The sequence below is a fragment of the Electrona antarctica genome, assembly GCF_951216825.1.
Source record: "Electrona antarctica genome assembly, chromosome: 11".
Classification (NCBI taxonomy): Eukaryota; Metazoa; Chordata; class Actinopteri; order Myctophiformes; family Myctophidae; genus Electrona; species Electrona antarctica.
Genome location: NC_136792.1, coordinates 22,986,084 through 23,009,603, shown reverse-complemented (window position 1 = coordinate 23,009,603; position 23,520 = coordinate 22,986,084). Strand labels below are relative to the sequence as shown.

General features: G+C 43.4%; 1 protein-coding gene across 1 annotated transcript in view; it reads right to left on the bottom strand.

Moving 5' to 3' along the window:
* Positions 1–1,459: 1,459 nt before the first annotated feature.
* Positions 1,460–23,520, bottom strand: part of lekr1 (Leucine-, glutamate- and lysine-rich protein 1) — a 208,077-nt gene continuing 186,016 nt past the window's right edge. The window contains exon 12 of the mRNA XM_079514064.1: positions 1,460–3,006. Within this exon, the coding sequence (XP_079370190.1) occupies positions 2,629–3,006 (378 nt within the window). The 3' untranslated portion in view covers positions 1,460–2,628. The remainder of the gene's footprint in view (positions 3,007–23,520) is intronic.

Sequence of the window (23,520 nt, the reverse complement as noted above, 5' to 3'; positions counted from 1 at the left end):
TCTGTTATTCTTTTGGTGTTAATGGCTGACTGTACCACGTGCTGTTTACACTTCTGACTTGTGTCAGACACACACACACACACACACACACACACACACACAGGACATGCAAACATTATGCACACAAATAAGACACATGTATGGAGACTCACGTGAAAAACAAGCACTTACAAAAGGCAGAATTACCACATAATTACACACTTTACAATACAGGAAGGCAATTTCCTTACAAACTCTGCATCAAAATACAAAACACCAAGGGCATAACAACTAGCGGTTATATGCCATTATTGCCATATAAACACATTTAAAAAGTACACATTTGCCATTAGTAGTTTAGAATGTGTAGAATGTTGGTGGACAGTGGACACTGCATGTTATGTAAATGAAGACTCATTCAAATGACACATTCAGTAGATGCAAAGCAGATGTTTACATGAGGTGGGCACATTGTCCTCTCGCTGTATTTTGTTTTTTTCATTCAAAAATGGGGGGGGGGGGGGGGGGGCTTAATATTTCCACACAACTCTAAGGTATATTAATGACATATAGTTCAATGTTGAAAATGAGTGGTATTCCCCTTTAAGCCTCTTTTGTAAAAAATGTGAAAACAGCAGATCTACAAGCTCACAACAAGTCACTGTTGGCTTGAAAGTTATACATTTTATGTAGTCATAGCACTTTATAGTACATATGTATAGTATAGTATAGTATGTATAGTTTATATGTATAGTTTCATTATATAAGATACTCCACTGTTACGTTCTTACGTTACGTTCACATGTTTCATGATAACTACTTTTTATGTATGTGATGTATTGCCATGCTTTTTGTTATTGCTTAATGTAAGTCGCTCTGCATTAAGTAAGAGCGTCTGCTAAATGCCTAAATAGTAAATTGTAAATTGTACTAGGCCTACTACTAATACTAATGTTGAACAATTTAGTGCAAAATGGTGGATAATTATGTTTGGAAGGAGGTAGAGCCCGCACAACAGATTCAGGCATATAGGATTGACTTTATTGTAGCAAAAACGTTCTTCATGTCAGTATCATACTGACCAAACATAATTATGTTTGGGAATAATCATCTTTAACACAAACAAAGACAAAGAGAGAATCTAGTCAGTTATGGTCCCTTTGTACCTTCTGTACAAGGAAAACAACGAGCGAGTGTACAGAAATGTAAACCTTGCGTGGCACAAAGCCATCATTCAGAGACATCTCAATTCACCTTGAAATTAACCACAAGACGCGCAATCTGATGGCAAAAACAATCAATGTTGGCAAGCTAATTCAATTTTAGTCCCACACCTGTGTATGTAGGCCTACTTGCATGCGCCTTTGTGTGTGTGTGTGTGTGTGTGTGTTGGGGGGGGGGGTTGTGTGTGTGTGTGTGTGTGAGAGAGAGATAGAGAGAGAGAGAGAGAGAGAGAAAGAGAGAGAGAGGGGGGGGGGGGGATCTCCCCTGCGTGCCAGTGGACATGGAAATGAGTTCCATGCTGTGCACACTTCCAACGTAACTTCGTTGATGTCGGGCAGAAACCTCTTATCTCCATAATTTAACTTTGTGTTTTTTTGTAAATGAATATACCATACCCTACTACAGCGTCACACAAAAGCATCAAAGGCAGCAATCCACAAGCTTGAGTTGGTATAGATCTGCTACTTTTTCTGCTTTTGAATTTGAATCCTGAAAAGTAAGTAAGTAACGTTTTGGACATATGAGGTTTCCACCTGAGAGAGATGATTTCTGCCACCGTGCCAATCCAATCCATACCGCATGGAGAGCAGAGGAAGACAGGGAACAGAGGCCTGGAAAGACCACGTGGAAAGACAATAGCACAATGCCTAAAGGAAATCAGGATGGATAAGTGGGCGTGTGTGAGCGTGTGTGTGTGTGTGTGTGTGTGTGTGTGTGTGTGTATGCGTGTGTGTGTGTGTGTGTATGCGTGTGTGCGTGTGTGTATTGTATATGCGTGCACACATTTGCCCTTGCTTTACACTTTCTTTGTGTTTGCCTGGCTTTGTTTTGTGTCTGCAGGTGGCAGGGGACAGGGCTGTCACGCTCCTTCTCCTGCCCTTGTGATGGAGCTTGTGTGTGTGTGTGTGTGTGTGTGTGTGTGTGACTGTGTGTGTGTGTGTGTGTGTGTGTGTGTGTGTGTGCCTGCCTGCGTGCGTGCATGCGTGTGAGTGTGTGCGTGCGTGCGTACCAGCAAGTGAGAGCATGTATGTGTGAGAAATCCTGTGCGTGAGAGCCTATGTGAGGGGGAGTTGAAAATCTATGAGAAAACAAGTGCACGTCTGTGGAACAGTGTGTGTGTGTGTGTGTCTGGGGGGATTGGTTGTGTGCGAACAGAATCAAGCTGTTGTGTCCTGGGTATCAAGTGTTTCTGCGCTTATGTGTCTGTGTGTATGCACGCATGCTTGTGGAGGAGTGGGTTGTCTGTGTATGTTATTGTTCAATGTGTCTTCATATTTGGAATGCTGTGCTTTGTCTTTGTTCCTATGCTCACACACTGTGTGTGTGTGTGTGTGTGTGTGGGTGCGTGCGTGCGTGCGTGCGTGCGTTGGATATAGCGTCATAATTCGCTGTCTGTTCGTCCTCATTGCCCTGCTGATCCTGTGTTTAACGTCGGGCATCGTGCCTCAGCTTGGGGAGCGAGCCCTCCCTCCATGCTCCCCCGCTGTCATTCCAGGAACCCCCGCTCCTTCCCCCCCTCATCCCCCGTCCTACCCCCTTGTCCACGTGCAGAGGGGCAGGGCGTAGCGTGTTCCGTGGAGTTAGCGAGCGTGCGAGGGGGACTCTGGTCTGGTTTGGGCCTGGGGGATTGGGGCGTGACTCGCTCCCTGTGTGTGTGTGTTCATCCTTCAGGGTGGGTGAAGGACCTAGCGGGTAGGCTGGTGGTCGCAGCCCACGGAGCTGCTCTCGTGCCTGGGTGAGAGCAGCGGTCAACTCCCCTCGCTCCTCGCATTCCCTCCGTACCGTCTCCTGGAGCAACGCTGCCTGGCAGGAGAGGGGCACAGAGATGGAAGGATTCATTATGAGTGTAATGCCTTTCTTTATCCAAACCCAAAGCAAGAAAGAAAGAAAGAAAGAAAAACTAGAAAAGAAGCGATAAGGCAGGACCAAGCAGGAAGGCAATAAGCAATAAGAATAATATGCACAATAAGAAATAGAAACATGGAAGAGTGAACTTGTGAAAAAAGACCATGTAATTGTGACAGGGTCAGTTTTAATTGTGTGTGTGTGGGGGGTGGGGGGGCATTCTTGAAGACTCATACTCATGACTCAAGACTCATTCATGTTGTATTGTTAACAGCAAAATCATTCAAGAAGGCAATAAGCAAATCTATTTTGAGTACCAACGCATAAGTACTCAAACACATCTGCAACACCCGGGATTCAAACTCAGGCCTTCCACGTGAAAGTCAAACATCTTAACCACTAGACCAAAGGGATATCCCTCTAGATTGGGGGAGACATTAGACTTTTGAGGCCATCAGCCAGAGGCTCTGAGCCACTGCTACACATGCTCATAACACGTCACATCACAGATCAGTTTTGTAACCATTTTTGTATTAACAATAAAGCTATCCGGACACAATCAGTTGTATTGTTAACAGCAAAATCATTCAAGAAGGCAATAATCAAATATACTTTGAGTACCAAATGGTAACTACTCAAACAGATCTACATGTGTAACACCCGGGATTTTAACTCGGGCCTCCCGCATGAAAGGCCAACATCTTAACCTTTCAGGACTGCTTGGTCCTTTAATGAATGAAAGAAAGAAAGAAAGAAAGAATGACTACCCCCTCCTCTTTGTCTTTGCTTTGATGTCTGTCTGCATGTCTCTCCTGTGTTCTCTCTTCGAATAAATCAATAAATTACCATCAGAATCCTCCTAAATGAAACCATGGAGACCTTCCGTCCTGTGTAACAGGGTATTTAGTCCTGACTGGAGGAGACAGGAAGCAGGGCTGTTTTTAGTAAAATGCCTATGCTCTGTAATGGAGGGGGGGATATAAACACCCATGCAAACTACTCCAACAACCAGCTTTGTCTGTGTCTATGTATGTGTGTACCTGTACGTGTGTGTACCTGTACGTGTGTGTACCTGTACGTGGGACCCAAAAGAATGAGCATGGTTACTATGGTCACTGACATTACGTCAAACCACAGCTGATCAGGCTATATAAGACCTTGCACCACTCAAAAAAGGGATTTGCCTAACTAGGGCCCATTATAAGATTTTTTTTTCCTTCTTTTTTGGCTTTTTCTGCCTTTATTGATAGGTTGAAAGTAGACTGACAGAGAATGGGGAGAGATGGGGGAAGACACGCGGCAAAGGCCGTCGGGATCGGGAGTCGAAACCGCGGCACACCGTCAGGCTGGCTTAGCAGCCTAGGTGCCCAGCCGGTTGAGCTAACTGTCTCCGCTACTATAGGGCCCATTATGATGTTAACACGGCCCTGACAGGAAGCGTGGGCCTTTGGAAGGACGTGGCGCAGTCTAACTGAGAACAGCTTATTGATGGTATAATAATGCCAGTCTAGGACACAGGGACCTGGTCACTGAACTCTGCACAGACTGATGACACACACGCACACAGACAAAAGTTGCCAGACAATGTGCGCACAAAGGCGCGCACAAAAGCACGCACGCACGCACGCAGGATGAGTCATAACACAGATATCAGTATAGTAATATGATAACGGCTAGACCAGGTACAATGAAAAGGAATGATTACTCAAAATGCAGGGATGAGAAAGACAATTTCATTCAACCGTGGTCGTACGCACTGACAGTTGATACTTTCTGTGTGTGTGTGTGTGTGTGCGTGCGTGCGTGCGCATGTTTGTGTGCGTTTTAGAAAATCTATAATAAAAAGTTAAAGAGGGAGTGCCACAAGTTTTGTATTTTTCCAGTTTTTCATGTGTCTATGAGGTGACAGTACTTCATTAGACTCCCTGGAGTCGTTTTTATGTGCAATGATGTATTAACTTTGTATTTAGGGTTTCTTCCAGGAGGCTGAACCCTTGACAGTCAAACCAATGAAATAAACAGTAATATAGTGACATCACACTATCAGCCCCTCCCCTAACCCCTCCCCCTTTATCATACAACTACAGCTGTGTAGCTGGCTTCAGTTCAGGTGGATCACCACCCACCAGGCAAACCAGGCATACTTAATGAACTGGTGGGCGTGCCCACATAAAAACAACATTTTAACAAATACTGTACACTTTTTTGAAAAAATGATACCTCCTTATGTAACAATAAGACCTGATGATCATGTTTTAGGGTGGAAAATTAAGGATAGAGGTTTGTTTCTAGGGGCACGGTGGCACAGGCGGTAGTGCTGTCGCCTCACAGCTAGAAGGTCCTGGGTTCGATTCCCGCTCGGGACGCTGTGGGCGCTGGCGGCGTGTCCTCTCCTCCGCGTCATCAGTGCCCATACCCGAGGCGGGGTTGGCGAAAGGGGTAGGTACACTCACAAAAACATGCAGTAATCCTGGTCTCTAAAACTACCTCCCCCTGGCCAGCCGGGGCGCCTGATGGAGGGGAAAGGAATAACGTGTTCCTTCCACGCGCTACGTCCAACCAGGGAAATTCCCCCCGTCAGGTGAAAAGAAGCAGCTTGGACTCCTCATGCATAGAAGGAGGCATGAGGTCAGTCCACTGCCCCCCCAGGTTGGCAGAGGAAGTGTAGCGCCCAGGATTACATTAGATAATTGGCACTGAGTGAAATAACTGGGTTGCAAAATCGTGGGATAAAAAATATATATAAAAAAAAAGAAAAGAGGTTTGTTTCTGTCATTTTATCAGTGTGTTTAGATCATGTAACATTTAAACACAGAACAGTTCCATATTGTTGCCGTGCAGGCAAAAACCTCTTCTCCATATTCTAACATTTTGAGTTTTTTCGTAAGTCAGCGTCCTACTTGATCATGTACTGTAACTGTATAGCTAACGTATATGATCTGCATGTGATCATGTCTCGAGCATCAGCATCATCACCCGGAGCCTGATTTAAGTATCGACAATGCTTCATCCAGTTGAAAATACATCATTCTTGCCAAGCCTCACTTTGGTGCCAATTTAAGCATGAGTCATAAATCAATAACAGGCCCAGTGTCAGAAAGCAGCATTCTCATGACATCTCATGCATCAATACGGTACATCGTTCTAAACACTGCTCATTGGCTGGTTTAATTGCCGCCACCTGGCACTTGATTTAGTTTCATAATTACCACCACCTGGCATTCAGTCACAAACACCTGTTGTTTGCCTACCAAAAGGGTCGCCTAGTGACCAAATTAAACACATTTAAGACTGAGTGAAGAAAATAGGGACTGAGAGATGTGTTGATTGATTCCTACCCAGAAGTTCTTCTGACTATAGGGTTACCAACTAGCTGAAATTCAAATAAAGGACTGGGCATTCCTTATTGCCAAGAAAAATATAGTATACTATAGTTTTTTGTACATTATATTATATTGTTATTTTATATAAATTAAGCCCCTACTTGATCATACTATAGCGTCACGCGAAAGTAGCAGATCTGCAAGCTCGAAACGAATTCTTCAGAAATCGGAAAAATGTGCGCTAAATTATAGCCATACGAAAAAAGTAGCAGATCTAAAATCACTAAAAGGAGCTACTTTTGCTGTTTTTCGATTTGTATCCTGAAAAGTAAGTCCATTCAATAATTTATTCACTGGCAGAATCATGTGAATATGAAGTCTGTGAAGTGCTCCCTCTACTGGTCCGACAGCAGAATGACATGGTTCAACATGAGCCATGACATCTGTTGCCTCCTCATGTGTGTGTGTGTCTGTGTCTGTGTCTGTGTCTGTGTGTGTGTGTGCATGCGTGCGTGCATGCGTGTGTGTGTGTGTGTGTCTATCTACGAAAATGTGCACAAACCGTGCGTTTGTGTGTGTATGCGTGTGCGCGCTCCATGTATGGTTGCTGTCAGGCAGAAACCCGGTGCGTGCGTGCGTGCGTGCGTACATGTGAGGCAGTGTATTCCATGTCTGTCAGTATGAGGATACATAGTTGTGCCCATGGGGTTCTAGCAGTGCAGCGCGTGTGTCCACATCTGGTCCTCCCCATTTAGAAAGGGAAATACCCTGATGATGGACAAGTGTGTGTGTGTGTGTGTGTGTGTGTGTGTGTGTGTGTGTGTGTGTGTGTGTGTGTGTGTGTGTGTGTGTGCGTGTGCGTGCGTGCGTGTGTTCGTGTCAACATGTGAGTATTAGGCCTGTGTATAAGTAAATCCTGCACTTCATATTTGTGTATAGCCTACACATGTGTCTGAGTGGCTGCATATGTATACTTATGCAACTCTGTTTCTTCCTGCACATATCTCTCTCTCTCTCTGTGTGTGTGTGTGTGTGTGTGTGTGTGTGTGTGTGTGTGTGTGTGTGTGTGTGTGTGTGTGTGTGTGTGTGTGTGTGTGTGTGTGTGTGTGTGTGTGCACGTGCTTGTGTGCATGCTTGTTGTGTGGGTATGTGACTATGCGTGCATGTGCGTGTGCGTGTGTGTGTGTGTGTGTGTGTGTGTGTGTGTGTATGTAGGCTACTTGTATTTCTAGGCTTGTGAGGACCACATGTCCCCACAAATATTGTAAAATATCGGCTGAGTAAAATATTTTGTACTTCTTTGGCTTTAGGCTTACAGTTAAATGCCCTAAAATAATAAAAGTAAAGAGTAACACATCGTGTGAGTGTGTGTGTGTGTGTGTGTGTGTGTGTGTGTGTGTGTGTGTGTGTGTGTGTGTGCCTATCAACCTGTCTATCACTAGACAGAGACGGCCGTCACTAAGAGGCTCTCAGTAAGAGCAGGATTACTGCGCTATTAGTTGGAAGTCACACGCAAACCCACACAACCCCTGCTTCTAATCTATCCACTGTAAACCACATTCCACCACACACACACACACACACACACACACGCGCATACAGTATGAACACTGCACAGATATACTCACGCGACACTCACCCAGCCCCCCTGCCCCCTACACACAGTCACACACACACAGAAACACATACACATTCATGCACACATGCATACTGTACTTACAGAGACACATTCTCTGTGTGTGTGCGTGCGTGCGTGCGTGCGTGCGTGCGTGCGTGCGTGCGTGCATGCGTGTGCGTGCGTGTGTGTGCGTGCGTGTGCGTGCGTGTGTGCGTGGCCATGGGTGCGTGTGGGTCATTCCCACGCAATACTGTCTACTGCTGTAGACTCTACAGCAGTTCCCAAACCTTTTAGCTTGAGACCCAAAATGTTTCTCCGGGACACAAACTAGTGAGCTTGTAGATCTGTTATTGTTATGTAGGCTATACTGCTTCTTAAAAGGGTTTATTCATGTATTATTATTTAGGGAATTTCTTCGATTTTTTGGGATTGTTTGGGAAACAATGGTCTAACTCTACAGAGACGCACAAATAGGCAAATAGCTCACCCACGCACCCACCGTACATGTACTGTATGTGTGTTATACACACCAAAATGGACACAATCGGCACATCTGTAAACAAGCCCATAGACTTGCAGTAAAAGTCAATCGTATAATAAATTGCTTACATACATGGACCACACGCATGCACACGTGCACATACACAATTTACTGGCTAAAAATTACGCCATTGTCAGCAATTGAAATAGGAAAGTAGCAGGGGAGGCTAGAGGTCAAAGGGCATTTCCCCCAGACAGAGTGACCTTTACCCTCACACTGTCTGGCACACAGATAGAGAGACAGATGGAGAGAGAGAGGGGGGGGGGGGGGGGGGGAGCGAGAGAGTGAGAAGGAGAGATGAAAAAGAGAAGAGACAAATGAGATACAAAAAGGAGGGAGGGAGAAGAAGAAGACAGATATCGACTGAAAGAGAGAGAGATCACATGCTCGAGCTGCGTCCAGCTGAGTGCAATTAACATCAGGCTAGGAGACCACAGACATGCATGCACACATGCATGTATTTACTCACTCTCTCACTCTCTCACACAGCACACACGCACGCATGCACGCGCACGCACACGCGCACGCACGCACGCGCGCACGCACGCACGCACGCACGCACGCACGCACGCACGCACACACACACACACACACACACACACACACACACACACACACACACACACACACACACACACACACACACACACACACACACACACACACACACACACACACACACATACATACACATACACACCACACACATACACACATACACAACACAAACACATCTGATACATATATACTTAATTGTACCATAGATACACTGCTAGACTGCTAAGTGCTAACTAGTACAAAGAAACGTGACCATATCACACCCATATTATTAGCTGCTCTCCGCTGGTTGCCTGCATTAGCTCCAGGAGTGATTTGACAAATGACTGCATTGCCCAGGGTTGAAGGTTGATCAATCATCAGGGAACCTATAGCTTGTGGAATGCACTGCCTGAGGAGCTAACTAAGGCTATAGCAACATCTGTGCCCATGTTTAAGTCGCTTTTGAAATCCTAAGTCAAGTGTTTCTCTTGACCGTTCTGCATGTGAATGTTCCCATTTTAAAATATTTTTTACCTTTTTATTTTGCTGTGTTGTTTTCTGTTTTAAAAATGTGTCTGTAACTTTGTTTTGATAAGCGCTATACAAAAACAAATACAATTTCATTATAGTGCTGCATGCCAGAAAGCTCACAACACGTTGCGAAAACACGTGAGCTTGTAGATAGTCTATTTCTGGCACTTAATTGACACCAATGTTGGCACAGTCTAAATGAAGCAGTGCCTGTAGAAAGCATCCATGTTGTGATTGGTGACTCATTTGCAATCCACAGAGTCATCCGTGGCTGTGTTATGTGGTCTCTCTCCCTTCAGGTCTTTGAGAAATCTCAATGACAAACGGAGATTAAAGCCTCCTTAAAAATTGCTGTGAATTTGTGTGTGTGTGTGTGTGTGTGTGTGTGTGTGTGTGTGTGTGTGTGTGTGTGTGTGTGTGAGCAATCAATAGTTCTTGCTATGCTGACAATGCAGCGGTATCTTGGCAGTCCAGATGGTCATTAACAATCAAGGTCACAATCAAAGAGCCAATTATCTCTAAGCCACAACAATCAAAACATGCGCATACACACGCACACACTCGCATACACACGCACGCACGCACGCACGCACGCACGCGCGCGCGCGCGCCCGCCCGCCCGCCCGCCCGCCCACCCACCCACACACACACACACACACACACACACACACACACACACACACACACACACACACACACACACACACACACACACACACACACACACACACACACACACACACACACACACTTTTCAATTCAATAAGAATTTCTAAACACAGAACAGCCTTGAATAGACCAGAAAGAAAGAAAGAAAGAAAGAAAGAAAGGGAAACAGTTCAAATGTTAACTGATTGATCTTCTAGTTAACCCAATAAAACCAAAGCCGAGACAAAGACATAAAACATTTGAGAGAGAGAGATAAAGAGGGAGAAGGAGAATGGGGGACAGTTCCTATACTCAACATGACCAAATCATCTCAAATTCAACACACATTTTTAAAGTGGAGGTCGCCAGGGGAGCCTGTTGTAAACAAGGGGGAAATGAAAGTAGAAGAAAATATGTACTTGTGCCAGTTAAACCGTTTTTTAAATTATTATTAGGCTATTATTATTGTCTATTATTATTGTCTATTATTATTATTATTATTATTATTATTATTATTATTATTATTATTATTATTATTATTATTATTATTATTTCTATTCGACCCTAAATAGCTGATACACCTGGTCAGAGTATTAGGCAAAATTTACATGAATGTATTCATAAGGGATATTATTGCTATATATAAATAAACCTAAAAGGTTATAGTATATAGCTAAATTCAGACGTTTTACAAATTCATACAGGTAAAACATTGACCTCTATGTTAGAGATAACCAGAAGATAAATAAAGAAATGCAATAGCAGAATTGTAGAACAGATGGAAAGAAAAAGATGTAAATGGTGTTGATGAGGTGGGCAATTATAGGAAAGACATAAACACAAGAATGAATGGATGGAGAGCAGAAAAAGGAAGTACATTATAGGGAATTAATGCAGGCGTGTGTGTCATGTGTGTGTCTGTCTGTCTGTCTGTCTGTCTGTCTGTCTGTCTGTCTGTCTGTCTGTCTGTCTGTCTGTCTGTCTGTCTGTCTGTCTGTCTGTCTGTCTGTCTGTCTGTGTGTGTGTGTGTGTGTGTGTGTGTGTGTGTGTGTGCGCGCACGTGCGTTCGTGCGTGCATGCAAGCGTGCAAGCGTGCAAGCGTGTGTTCAAGTGTGTGAGTTGACTGAGCTCACACATAAACGTGGCTACAATGTCAGATTGCTATACCTCTTCACTCACACATATTTGTATTTATTAACACGCTCACGTATACAAACACACACACACACACACACACACACACACACACGCTCACGTATACAAACACACACACACACACACACACACACACACACACACACACACACACACACACACACACACACACACACACACACACACACACACACACACACACACACACACACACACACAAGGTTCAAGTGGTTGAGGATATATCCATAGCCTACCGGTATACTAGAACAAAGAAATGTGTAAATATAGCTGTGTAACATTGCAACAAAATATCTCTCTCACCCTCTCTCTCATTCAAGGTCATTCTCTCTCTTTCTCTCTCATATGTTACTTGTCACTCTAATACAGCTTTTCTTGAATTGACACAAAAGTACTTCACACCACAAAGAGTAAAGCAAATATAAACTGCTCGTTGATGAGTGTTATTGTCAAATCTTTGTGGGACCCAATGTTGTTAATGAAAAACAGCGCGCGCGCACGCACGCACGCACGCACGCACGCACGCACGCACGCATAAACGCATGAACGCACGCACACACTCAATTACCACTCATGTTGTGAGCTTGTAGATCGGATATATGCGCTACTCATCACACAACAAAGTATAGATGGCTTGAAGGACCACTTCACCAATTTTCAACCTTATCTTCATTATTGCTCCTCACATGGCACTATTTCTGTCTACTCACTGTGTGTCTCATTAGTGATTCCTACACAATTACCATCATTGGTAGGCAGGTTTCTTTCAAACAAGATATATATTTTTTATTAATGTGAGAACAATATATAGCATGCTAACTTAGCAGGAAAACAACGCCTGCAGATTTCGATTGGCTTGGTTTCCCCATCGATGATGTCACAGGTTGGAGGTTTCTGCACTGTCCAAAGCCCTCCTCTGAGACCCAGTGACTAGACAAAACTAGAAAGGTCGCAATTTTAAAAAATTGCAAAGTGTGGTTGCCGCAGTGGCTCACATATGCCCCTCCCACTGATATTGCCAGCCAATTACAATGTCGCGTCACCCCTGCGATCATGCGTAAGTAATTCGGAGGGGATTTATCCCCCAAAAATCATGTATTTGCGACAAACGGTTACATTTCTCGCATTTGCGGCGCCCCCTATGGATGAAAATGGAATTGCTTTTGGTACTTGTTTGATTTAACCACCCGCGACATGTGATTCAAATTTGGGATGGATCGGACATTTCGTTCGGGATTTATGGCATTTTTTCTAAAATAGGCCCATCCCACTAACTTCAGAAGCCGATTACGGCCGAACGATACGCACTATCAAAATTCCGCCTGTGGTGTCTTCATCGGAAAGGTCCAGAGATCATGTGTACACATTTTTGTGAGATTTTGACAAAATCTGTAGGAGGAGGAGCAAAAAGTGTGTTTTGGAGAAAATTCAAAATGGCGGAAGATCTATCATGACGCAAATGGGCGTGGCCTATATGGGGAGATGCGTCATGGCCCAAGGAATACAGGGAGAAAGGAATTTTGAATTTACGACCTACGGTTCAAGACTTATAAGCCAACACGTATAGTGGGCTGTTATAGCGCCACCATGAGGCCGACCGATATAATTATAAGTTAATTAATTTTAGTAAGTATTACGAATTATCCCTCCAAGTTTTGTAACTATAGCCCTTACGGTCTCCGAGGAAAAAATACTTGAACGTGATTTTTCGCATTTTCCCATTCATGTCAATGGGGACATTTAATTCACTAATAAATTAATATCAATTAAACTATACAACATTTCTCTTAGAAACGAGCAAGCACACGATTCCCGATTTTTACAGTCAATTTGACATATGGCTCAAGTGCGTACAGTCAAAACTGTGGGACTAGTAGTGGGACAAACTTTGTCTTACTCTAGTAAAATAAAAACTAGAAAGAGGCAATTCTGGGAAATTGCAAAGTGTGGTTGCCTACATCGCATTCATCGCACCGATGTTGTTGGCGACTTGAGGAGTCTGCCATGAGGTGTTGCGTTAGAGGGAGGTCAAGGCCAAACAAGGCTAGATATGGAAATGGTTTAACAATTCATGCATCAGGTGATGCATGGTAATGCATACGGTAATTGGCTATCCATGGCTATTCATAATTGCATTTCCAGAACAATGGAGGGGGATGAGGTATTCATTGTCCTGAGTTGATCAACAACAATAACAAACTGGTTTTAAATGTTCTTATATGAGAAATATGGTAAAATAAATATGGAGTGCAGGTTCAAAATGTTCTAAGTAAACATGAGTTGAGATATCCACATACTTCTGGGCATGATATCCATGTGTTGGGATGATGATGATAAAAGAAACACTTATTACTTATTATGTATTTGTTAAGATTGATCACAGTTTAATACTATTATTGTTGATGCACCAATGTCTTTTGCATTGGGGGTATGGATTCATGTTAGTGTTCATTTAGGAAATGTTGGAGTGTTGTTTTCGTTGTTTTATACTGCATATATTTATAGCATGTTAGTCATGTTCAGTGTGATTTATTGGTTTTTCTGTGTAATTGGCTCCCCCTAGTGTTGACATTACGTCAAATACAGCATATTGAATTGTCTTTATTTTGAATGTATAATAACGGGAACATGAACTAACCTGAACTAACATCTTAACAGAGTAGTAAAAGGATTAGTATTGTAAACAAAGTCTTCTCAAACTTCCCCATACAGAGATTTGCATAATTGGGGTAGCAGGGACTTCCCATGCTTACCCCTTGACACTGAAGATAACTTGAAATAGTTTCTATTTAGAACCAATTTAGACAATTCATGCAAAAACTCGTTGGGGGGTATCAACTTCTGTTTGGTTAAAATAATATGAAAGAGCATTGAGGCTTTCTTGATTTGATACATGTGTATATAAATAAGCAATGTCTAAACTGCAAAGTAAGTCACTCGATTGAATACTCTTTATGGACTTCAATTTATTAAAAAAAATCTGTGGTGTCTTTCTATACTATGTATACATAATGATACAGGCAATTGTTACTACTACTTCTAGAAATACTACAAAGTACCACATAAATATAAACATTAAAACATAAAAATAACTGGCATACTACACAATATCCCATGGTATTCAGTGTTGGAATTTTACCTTGTGGGAAATAAAACTAGTACTACTACTGTTAATGCTATATTACAGTACTACACAAATAGAAAAAAACAAGTACTGGCATGCTACAGTCAATTACAGAACCAAAAAACGTAAATCAGTGCCATGTTACACAACATTGTGTTCCTGAGATGTCTGTTGCGACATGGCACTTTCTGTGTTTATGGAAAGGTTTTCATTTATTTTACATATATGACATATATGGATTGGTGTACCGTTCAGGAAACAATGCAGGGTCAGGAATTGTATGGAAGTTCAAAGTGCATCCTATGAGAAGCATCAGGGAAAAAAAGAAGATATAGCTATCATGGAGTTGGTCGTGTTACAACAGCAATATTCCTATGTTTGCTCCTCAATCACACAAAACATATAAGAGAACAGTATAAACTGGTATTGGTATATAGGTCAATAACAAAGATCGGTGACAGTGTATATATACACTTACCTTCAATTGTGATTGGTTCCATGCTATCTATATATTGTTGTAGTTCAAGTGCAAGGTTTTCAGGTTCGATGTCTTTAGAGCCAACAGAAAACATGAATTCAGATACTTTAAAAGACATGAATACACAAAATGGCAATGATGCAAATAAACACACACCTTCGATAGTTATTGTGGTTGTTTCTAATCCTAACCCTAACACACACCTGGAATATCACGGCCTTGTAAGGTATCCAACTGGTCACGTAGGCGTAGCATCATGAATCTGGAGTGTGTCAGTTCACGCCGTGCCAATTGTACACGTTTGTTTGCTTTTTCAATGTGGTGCTGTATAGCAGATTTTTCATTATTGTAGTCCGACCAGTGTGGCAAAAAGTCTTTGACACAAGGTGTGGGATGTTCTGCAAAGGACAACACTTCATCTGTGAAGTGATATGTCAGGTTGGCTAATGACTGTCATTTGTTGGTTTTCAATGGCATCCTACAGTAAAAAAGATAAAAAGTAATAAGAAACAAAAGTTACAACCCTGTATAAGTACCACATCAACCATTTGTAATACAATGCTCATATTGGCTGGAATCAATCACACAATATGAGATATGCGCCAGGGATTATGTGAAACTAAGTGTTAATTATCATTATCACAAGTTTTATAGATTATTGAGAAATGACATATGTAACTGCTTTACCTCAATGGGGAAGGTGCAGTTGTCCATGAAAGAAGGTTGCAACGGCTTCAGGTGTGCAGGAAACAGCAGTGGTGGTTTATCCAAGGGAGAAGTGAAGGTGGGAGAGTACGCCTATGAACTGTTGAAGATTATCGTGTCCTGTGACACGTTCACAGCATTCGTCTGCACATTTGAGTTAAGTTGAGGGCTTTTTGCACTTGTAGCACACCTTTGAAGGGATGGTGGTCCACAACGAGTCCACAACCACCTCAGGTTGTCCAAGGGGAAAATGTCATTGGTGACTTTTAAGAGAGCAATTTTGATGCTGTGTGATTAACGAAACCTGAATTTTGGTCTGTGGTAGACTTGTGTTTGGAGATAAGCACTTCATCCTGTGATCAACAACTTTGCCATCCACCTTTTGGGGAGCTTGATCCAGAAGTTAGTTAGTCATGATTGGAGGACAATACGCAATATACAGGCTCATGATAGCTGTAGTAAGTACGTAGTACTCCAGACTGTAGACATTGCTGTGGTCTTGAGATGTATATGTGATCCAAAAGCGTGCCCTTCTCAGTGGTGGCCTCGTTGATCACTTGAATGTATCCTTTTGACTCCAGGAGTGTCGCTATGGGCCCACCTACAGTAGTCAGTAGATTTTCGTTGAAGTCTCCACAGACTACAATGGGATGGTGGTCCATCATTTCTAAGGAGTCCAGAAGCGCCTTCAGGTTGTCCAAGAATGGGTGATCGTAACATGGTGGTCTGTACACAGCAGCGATCAGAAGCTTGACAGGGGACTCTATCTTGACAACCACAAACTCCAGGTTTGTCACATTGTGTAGGTCACGCTCTTCAGCAGCGTGGAAATGGTTCTTCACATAGATTGCAACGCCACCACCATTTTGTTCTGCACGTTTGGGGATGCTTGTGTACGAGTCGCGTCTGTTGCGACTGAACATGGTGTATCCATCCAATTGGAGGCTGTCAGCAACAAAGGAGCCGGTGAGATGAGTTTCTGTTAGGCACAGGACATCTGCAAGTGTAAGTTCGTGATGACGTTTGATGTCCTGAATGTGAGCCGGTAGATTTTGCGTGTTGTGATGGACAATGCTGACAGTTTGCGCTTGGCGTGTTGTTGCTTGATACTTCAACAGTGGCATAACATTTTCCAGTGAGACGGTCTTCATGGATTGCAGTGCAAGCATGATGTCTGGATCAGCATAGATTTTCTTATCATTAAAGTCAATGATGTGCAATCCTTGCAACGAAGTTGTCCTACTGAGGGCAACATAGGCCATGCCTGGTTGAAAGATTCGTTTCAAGGAAACCACTGCGAATTCTGTAGTCATGCCTTGGACTTTGTGCACAGTGCAAGCATATGCCAACTTTATAGGAAATTGCCTGCGAACCACATTTTCGCCAGTCAGGGATTCCTCCATTCTCTCAATGTACACTTGTGTGGCGCCAGGTGTTTTCCGGTATTTCTGTCCTGCTTCCGGCCTGTCTAATGCCAGCCAAAGCTTGGTTACTGTAGTTCCGTGCATTTCTACAGTATCGATCTTGCCAAATGTGCCGTTTACAAGACCATCCTCTACATCTATGTTCCTGATGATCATGACAGGGGCACCTTCTGCAACTTGCAAGTTGTCAAGAAGATCCTTCTGCTGTCCTGTACAGGGTTTGGCAAGTGGGGTCATCTGGTGATTCCCTTTACCTGTCCTGGTGTCGTTTGCAGGTATGTTCACAATGTTGGAGTGGAGGTTATACAAAGATTTTGTGTTGTGTTCAGCTACTTCTTTGTTGGTTGAGAAGATGTGGACAATGTCCTTAGGACAACGATCACGCTCAGTCACTCTCTGAGTAAGGAGATCTTTGTCTGGGTCACTCAACGGATCGCTCTTTGCTTTGACCCTCAACCTATTCAGAAGTTGTGCGTAGGGCACATCATTTTTCTGTCGCATGATGTCCGTCAATGTGATCATCTGAAAGTGTTCATTGAAAAGGTCTGGAGCGCCTTCCTCAAACACGCAGAGTGGTTTCCCTTTTCCCACTGGAGGGAGTTGGTGAAAGTCCCCTACAGCAAGTACGGACATGCCACCAAAAGGCCTCTTATTGCCTGTGATTTCCTGCAGTCTCCAGTGGACATAGGAGAACAATGACTTTGGAATCATTGATACCTCATCCACAATGAGGATTTGAGCATGTCCCAGTTTTCCTCTCATGTGATCCAATTTATTTCCCAGTCCTATGTAGGGTGGAATCAGGTTTCTTGGCAACTTCAAGAGGGAGTGCAGTGTATTTCCTGTGATGTTGTATGCCGCAGTTCCTGTAAACGCAGACAGCAAGACTGTGGGCATAGATGCATCTATGTCTTCATACAGTCTCGGGAGTCGACGGAGAATCTTTGTAGCCTCACCGTAGATGGACCTTATCAGGTGAGATTTGCCAGTTCCAGCACCCCCAGTGACAAAGAAAAAGAACGGTTCTGGGTTCTGCTCATTTACGGTCTTGTAGCACCAGTCTCGTACAGAGTAAAAGATGGAGGCTTGCTTCTGGTTGAGGTTTTGATGCATGGTACGTAGATAATCCTCTGTCATTTGCGGGGCCGATACGTGATGTGCAATTTGTCCCACATCTTGACAGCTGAACTCTGGCACATCGTCTTGTTCGTCGTCTGCTACTGGATTTTGTTGTTCTTCAGCAAGACATTCCATGCGTTCTAGCTCATTTTCTGGGGCAATGTGGGCCCAAGCATCTTCAGCAGGGCCATTCTTCCAGAATTCCTCTATGGCGTCGTCCACTACTTGACTGTGTTTTTCAAACTTCTTCCTGTTCCTTTCAACAATTGACTTTGCGGAGCAAATCTCGTCCGTCCCAGGTAATCTGACAGACGCTGAGTCGTAGAATTCCTTGTAAGTGGGAAAGGTTTCAGTTTTCAGTGAGGCTTTATGGCGATGAGGAAGGTAAACTTTAAGCAAGTTGCCGTAGTATTTCTCAGGTTCCTTCTCTTGCGAAAACTTTGCATATCTGATGATGGCATGGTTCTTTATGCGTTTCTTACATGCTCCCTTTTGGCCACAGAGCATCTGGACACCATCCTTTTTAGCTTCCGCACCGTATAAAATTCTGTACTCGGATGCAAATGTAGCTAGACACATGGTCTCAAACTCAGGTGTTTTGGGTCTGGCGTTGTATTTCTCCAGAAGTCCTGTCATCCACACTTCGTTTGATTCATCTGGTTTATTCTGCAGCGAGCTGAGTGGGAGGCTCATTTTCATTGCGTTGTCATCCGTCGGGAGGAAGATAACTTTACGTGAGCATTCCTTCAAATGCAAGCTGCAAGTCCTGGCCACTGCCTCCTGGGAGCTAACCTGTCGGTTTTTCACGTAGGAGTGAACAAGTTTGTTCATTGCATCTCTCTCTGAGACTTGCGTGGAGTCTATGCCAACTACCACTTCGTTGAGAAGGTTGCCCATCTCATGTTCTGCCTTGGATATGTAGGACAGCATATATGAGATACAGATATAGTGGTCCAGGACAAACTGGATATCCATGTTAGCATTCCAGGCCTTCAGCAAAGTTGGGTTGTAGTTGTTCACAAAGCAGTCCTTCACTCCACGCTTCATCAAAAGGATATGTGTCTTCCTCATGTGTTCAAGACAGCTGTCGTACTCTTGGTGAGTCAAATTGCATTTTGTCAGCAACTCTGACAGGTCCGTCACTTCTGATGTGGAGTCCATCAGCATATCAAACAGTGGTTTGAGTTTGCCCAAAGCAGCTTGTGTTCTGGCTGTCTGTTGTGTGGCTTCCTTTGTTTTTGCTGCACTTTCCTTTGCTGCATCATTTCCTCCCATTGTGTCATTAGCCATATCTTCATCTGCTTCTTTTTCAAGGTGTTCTGTGGCTTCCTTAGTTGGATCAACTGGATTTGGGTTGGTTATCCATGTTTTGTCAACTGGTGGCTTTGGAAATCCAAACCTACATGTCTTTTTACCTTTCCTACAGGACTTTGTATGGTTTCTGCTGTGCATCTGAACTTGTAGAACAATTTGGTAAAGTACGGGATCTTCGTTTGGATCAGGCAGCTGGCACGAAATGTAGCGGTCTGCAAATTTGCATATTTTCTCGTCTGAGTCTTCTCCAAGAACAGGAGCGCCCTCTACCCACATTAGTGCATGAACATGAGGCGACCCTCTTGCCTGATACTCGATGCGATGAAAGAAATCGATGATGTGTCCGAGTGGTAGTGCGTCAGAGCGTAGAAGTTTTGAGTATGTAGCATGAACACGCTTGTCAAACATCCTCATGGTAGTGACTGCATTGCTTCTGAGGATGTCACATTTCTCATTCCAGTCCAGGTTGTCAAAATTCACTATTTGGCCTTGTTGTGCTTTTATTGCCTTTATGACTTCTGGCCATCTGAATTCTGCAGCACTTAGGGTCACAAAGAAAGTGGGTGGGCCTAACTGACGGACCATAGCAAATAAATCAAGCATTGTCTTGTGCCAGAAAGCTGGAGTCCCCCTCATTGTTACCATGAATCTTGTTGCATCTCGACTTTTGACCAGCCTCTCAACTTCATGCTTGTTTTTCAACATCTTAATGTTAATTCTGCGACCGTCTTTGGTGTAGGGTTTGCCTTTCCTTAAGTGAATTGACATGCTGTTTCTTGCCAAGTGTGTCTCTGTGACAAACTGTGCAAAGAAGAGATAGCTTTGGTCTTTTGCAAAACGTCCGTCAACACTGAAAAGTCTTGCATTAAAGTACCTGCTTGGGGACAGTTTGACTGTTCTCTCCCGATCCAAAGTGTTCTCTCCAGTTGGAAACAATGTAGGGAAGGCCTTTGCTTCGAGGTTAGGGACTGTGCTGTAGCTGACAGGCCTGTTTCCTTCGGCGGGGGCTATGGTGAATATGCCATCTCCATATGTCATCATCTCTTGTCCAATGTCATCCGCTTGCAAGCAACTGTCTAGGCCATGTCCAGGTCTAAGGACATCTTGCTCATCTTCAGCATTGGGTGGATGTTGATTCACCGTCTGTGATGGGTCGAGACCTTCAGTGGCATTTGCTACTTCAATCATTTCGGCCTCATCACAACTATCCATGACTTCCTCTGTGGCCATTTGTTCAAGCTGGGCCTCCACATCATCATCGATGCTCTCATCATCCTGAATTGTGATGTCTCTGTAGTCGGGGTGTGTCTCCTTGAGTTTTCTCAGGCCTCGCACAACATTCGTCATATTGACAGTGTGAAACAATTGGTGGCCTTTGTAACGTAGACGTCTCTTTAGCTTCACTCTGTACAAGCCGGATGAGTCAATCCTTCTGGGTAAGGCGTTTACTGTGGCTTCCACTTCTGATGGCACACACACGACAGCACCAATAATTGCTCCCTGCTTGCCTTTAGGAAGTGTGAGAATCTTGGCAAATGGAATGTCTAATGCCATCACTTGTCTTTCAAGCACATTCAGTTGGCAGAGCTCTGGAGGAATGGGTGCAAGTTCTAAATTGTTTGCAATAGCGATGTCTGGCATCCTTCCTGCTTTTATAGTTGCGTTACAACATTTACATATCCACTCTTTTCGCCTTTCTTCGGGTACAGTGCATTCTTCTGGGCCTCCGCATTCATTGTCACATAAATGAACGTATGTGCCTGTCAAGCAGGCAGAAACCATGGCAGGGTTTTGTGTGTAATTTGCCCGAACACAACTGTCCACTTGATCAAAGAAAAGTGCCCGATGGCATGTTGTGCACACAAAAGTAGGGCCATCTTTTATGACTTCATGGAAAAGCGCTATAGCAATTTTTTGTTTTTGACTTTGTTCTGCAGTAGCGACATCTTTTCTGGCTTTTTCTGCTGCAATAGATATAGCTTTCATCTTTGATTCTTCAGAGCGCACTCTGAGCTGGATTTGACATAACTCATTGTATTTTCTTCTGATTTTCAATGCAGAACGGATGTCACGGCGCATCTTGAATAATGGGTCCGTTTTGGATTTATAGGCCATGTACAATTTCATGCGTTTCCTGGTCTTTTCCCTGAACTGTTCATCTTCATTGAACCTCCTGTGTCCATAAGCCTTGGCATAAGCCTTACGTTTTTTTCTGAAGTCTTCATCTTCATTGAATCTCCTGTGTCCATAAGCCTTGGCACAAGCCTTCTGTTTTTTTCTGAAGTCTTCATCTTCATTGAATCTCCTGTGTCCATAAGCCTTGGCACAAGCCTTCTGCTTCTTTCTGAACTCCTCATCTTCATGATACCTCCCACGTTTATAAGCCTTCCGTTTCTTTCTGAACTCCTCATCTTCATGATACCTCCCGCGTTTATAAGCCTTCTGTTTATTTCTGAACTCTTCATCTTCATGGTACCTCCCGTGGATATATGCCTTCTGATTCTCTTTGAAGATTACATCTCTGCTGTATTTTGCATTCATGTATGCATTCTTGTATTTCTTTTGCTGTACCCTGAATTTTGTATTGTTCTTGCATCTCATGGCAATGTATTTATGCATGTATTCATGCCTTTTAGTCTCGGATTTTGTTTTGGTTTTAGAATGCAGTTGCTCCCATCTTTTCATTTTACGTCGCCGTTGTTTATTAAATTTGTTTGTAGTGTATGACATCACTTGTGTAGTGTCCATGTCAGCCTTGCTAGTTAGATCAACAGCCTCTGTTTGATGCAGCTGGTCAGGATGCACTTGTATGCTTCGCAGTTGGGGTGGCAGGGCATTTGTTTGTAGAAATGTCACTGGCATGAAGTCAAACAGTAATTTGTCAATCTTGTCTGGGGTATGCAAGAAGTCAATTATCTGGTCAATCTTAGCAAACAGGTCGTCCAACTGACTAAAAATCATCATTATAGCTTTTCCTCCATCACAATCAGGCAGAGGTAGGCCATCAGCACTTCTGTTATGAGAGTCAAAAAGTCCATATCTTCCAGATCCGGCTCTAAAAACAGCAATGGTGTGTGGTGATACGGTTAAGAGTGCATATTTGACATCTGCAGACAGACACTTGAGTCTTTCCTGAAGTTTCAAGAACCAACTCTGTTGGTGAAGCTCTCCTTCAACTCGCATATAACCCATCTCCACTTTAGATGTTGTCACTGAGTACTTATTGTGTTCCGTTTCCACATTGAGAGGTATTTCCTCCATTGCCAGGAAGTGGTTCCTAAACCGTTTCTCTCTTTTTAGTTGTGTTATTGTTGCGCGATACAAACTGTCTCCCTTGTCTAATATCTTGTCCAGATGTTCCATCTTGAAGTCAAGACCTTCATATTGATAAGCCAGAAATGTCAGAGCCATGCAGGTACACTGCCGATCCCTTGACATGTCAGAAAATGAACGATGATTCTGGCTTTTGGATGCCTGCACAGATGTCACAGAGGGTGGCACAATGCATGCTTGTTGTACAGGGTAATTGTTGGAAAGGTCCATGAACTCATGAATGTTGTGTTGTTCTTCAACATCAGACTGTGCATGTTGCTCAGCTGTTTGTACCAAAGGATTCATGGTCGGAGTAATTGTCTCTTGTGTGCGTTTAGCCCTGGATTTTTTAGCAGCAACTGATCTCCTCCCAGGGCGAGGCATGATGCGACTAAATTGTAGATTCTGAAATTGAATACAAAATTACAGTCTTTACCAATGGGTTGATGGCAAAATAGTGTTCATAATCATATGTGAACATTGGATAGTTCTATGCATAACATGCATTGTATCGTGCACACACACACACACACACACACACACACACACACACACACACACACACACACACACACACACACACACACACACACACACACACACACACACACACACACACACA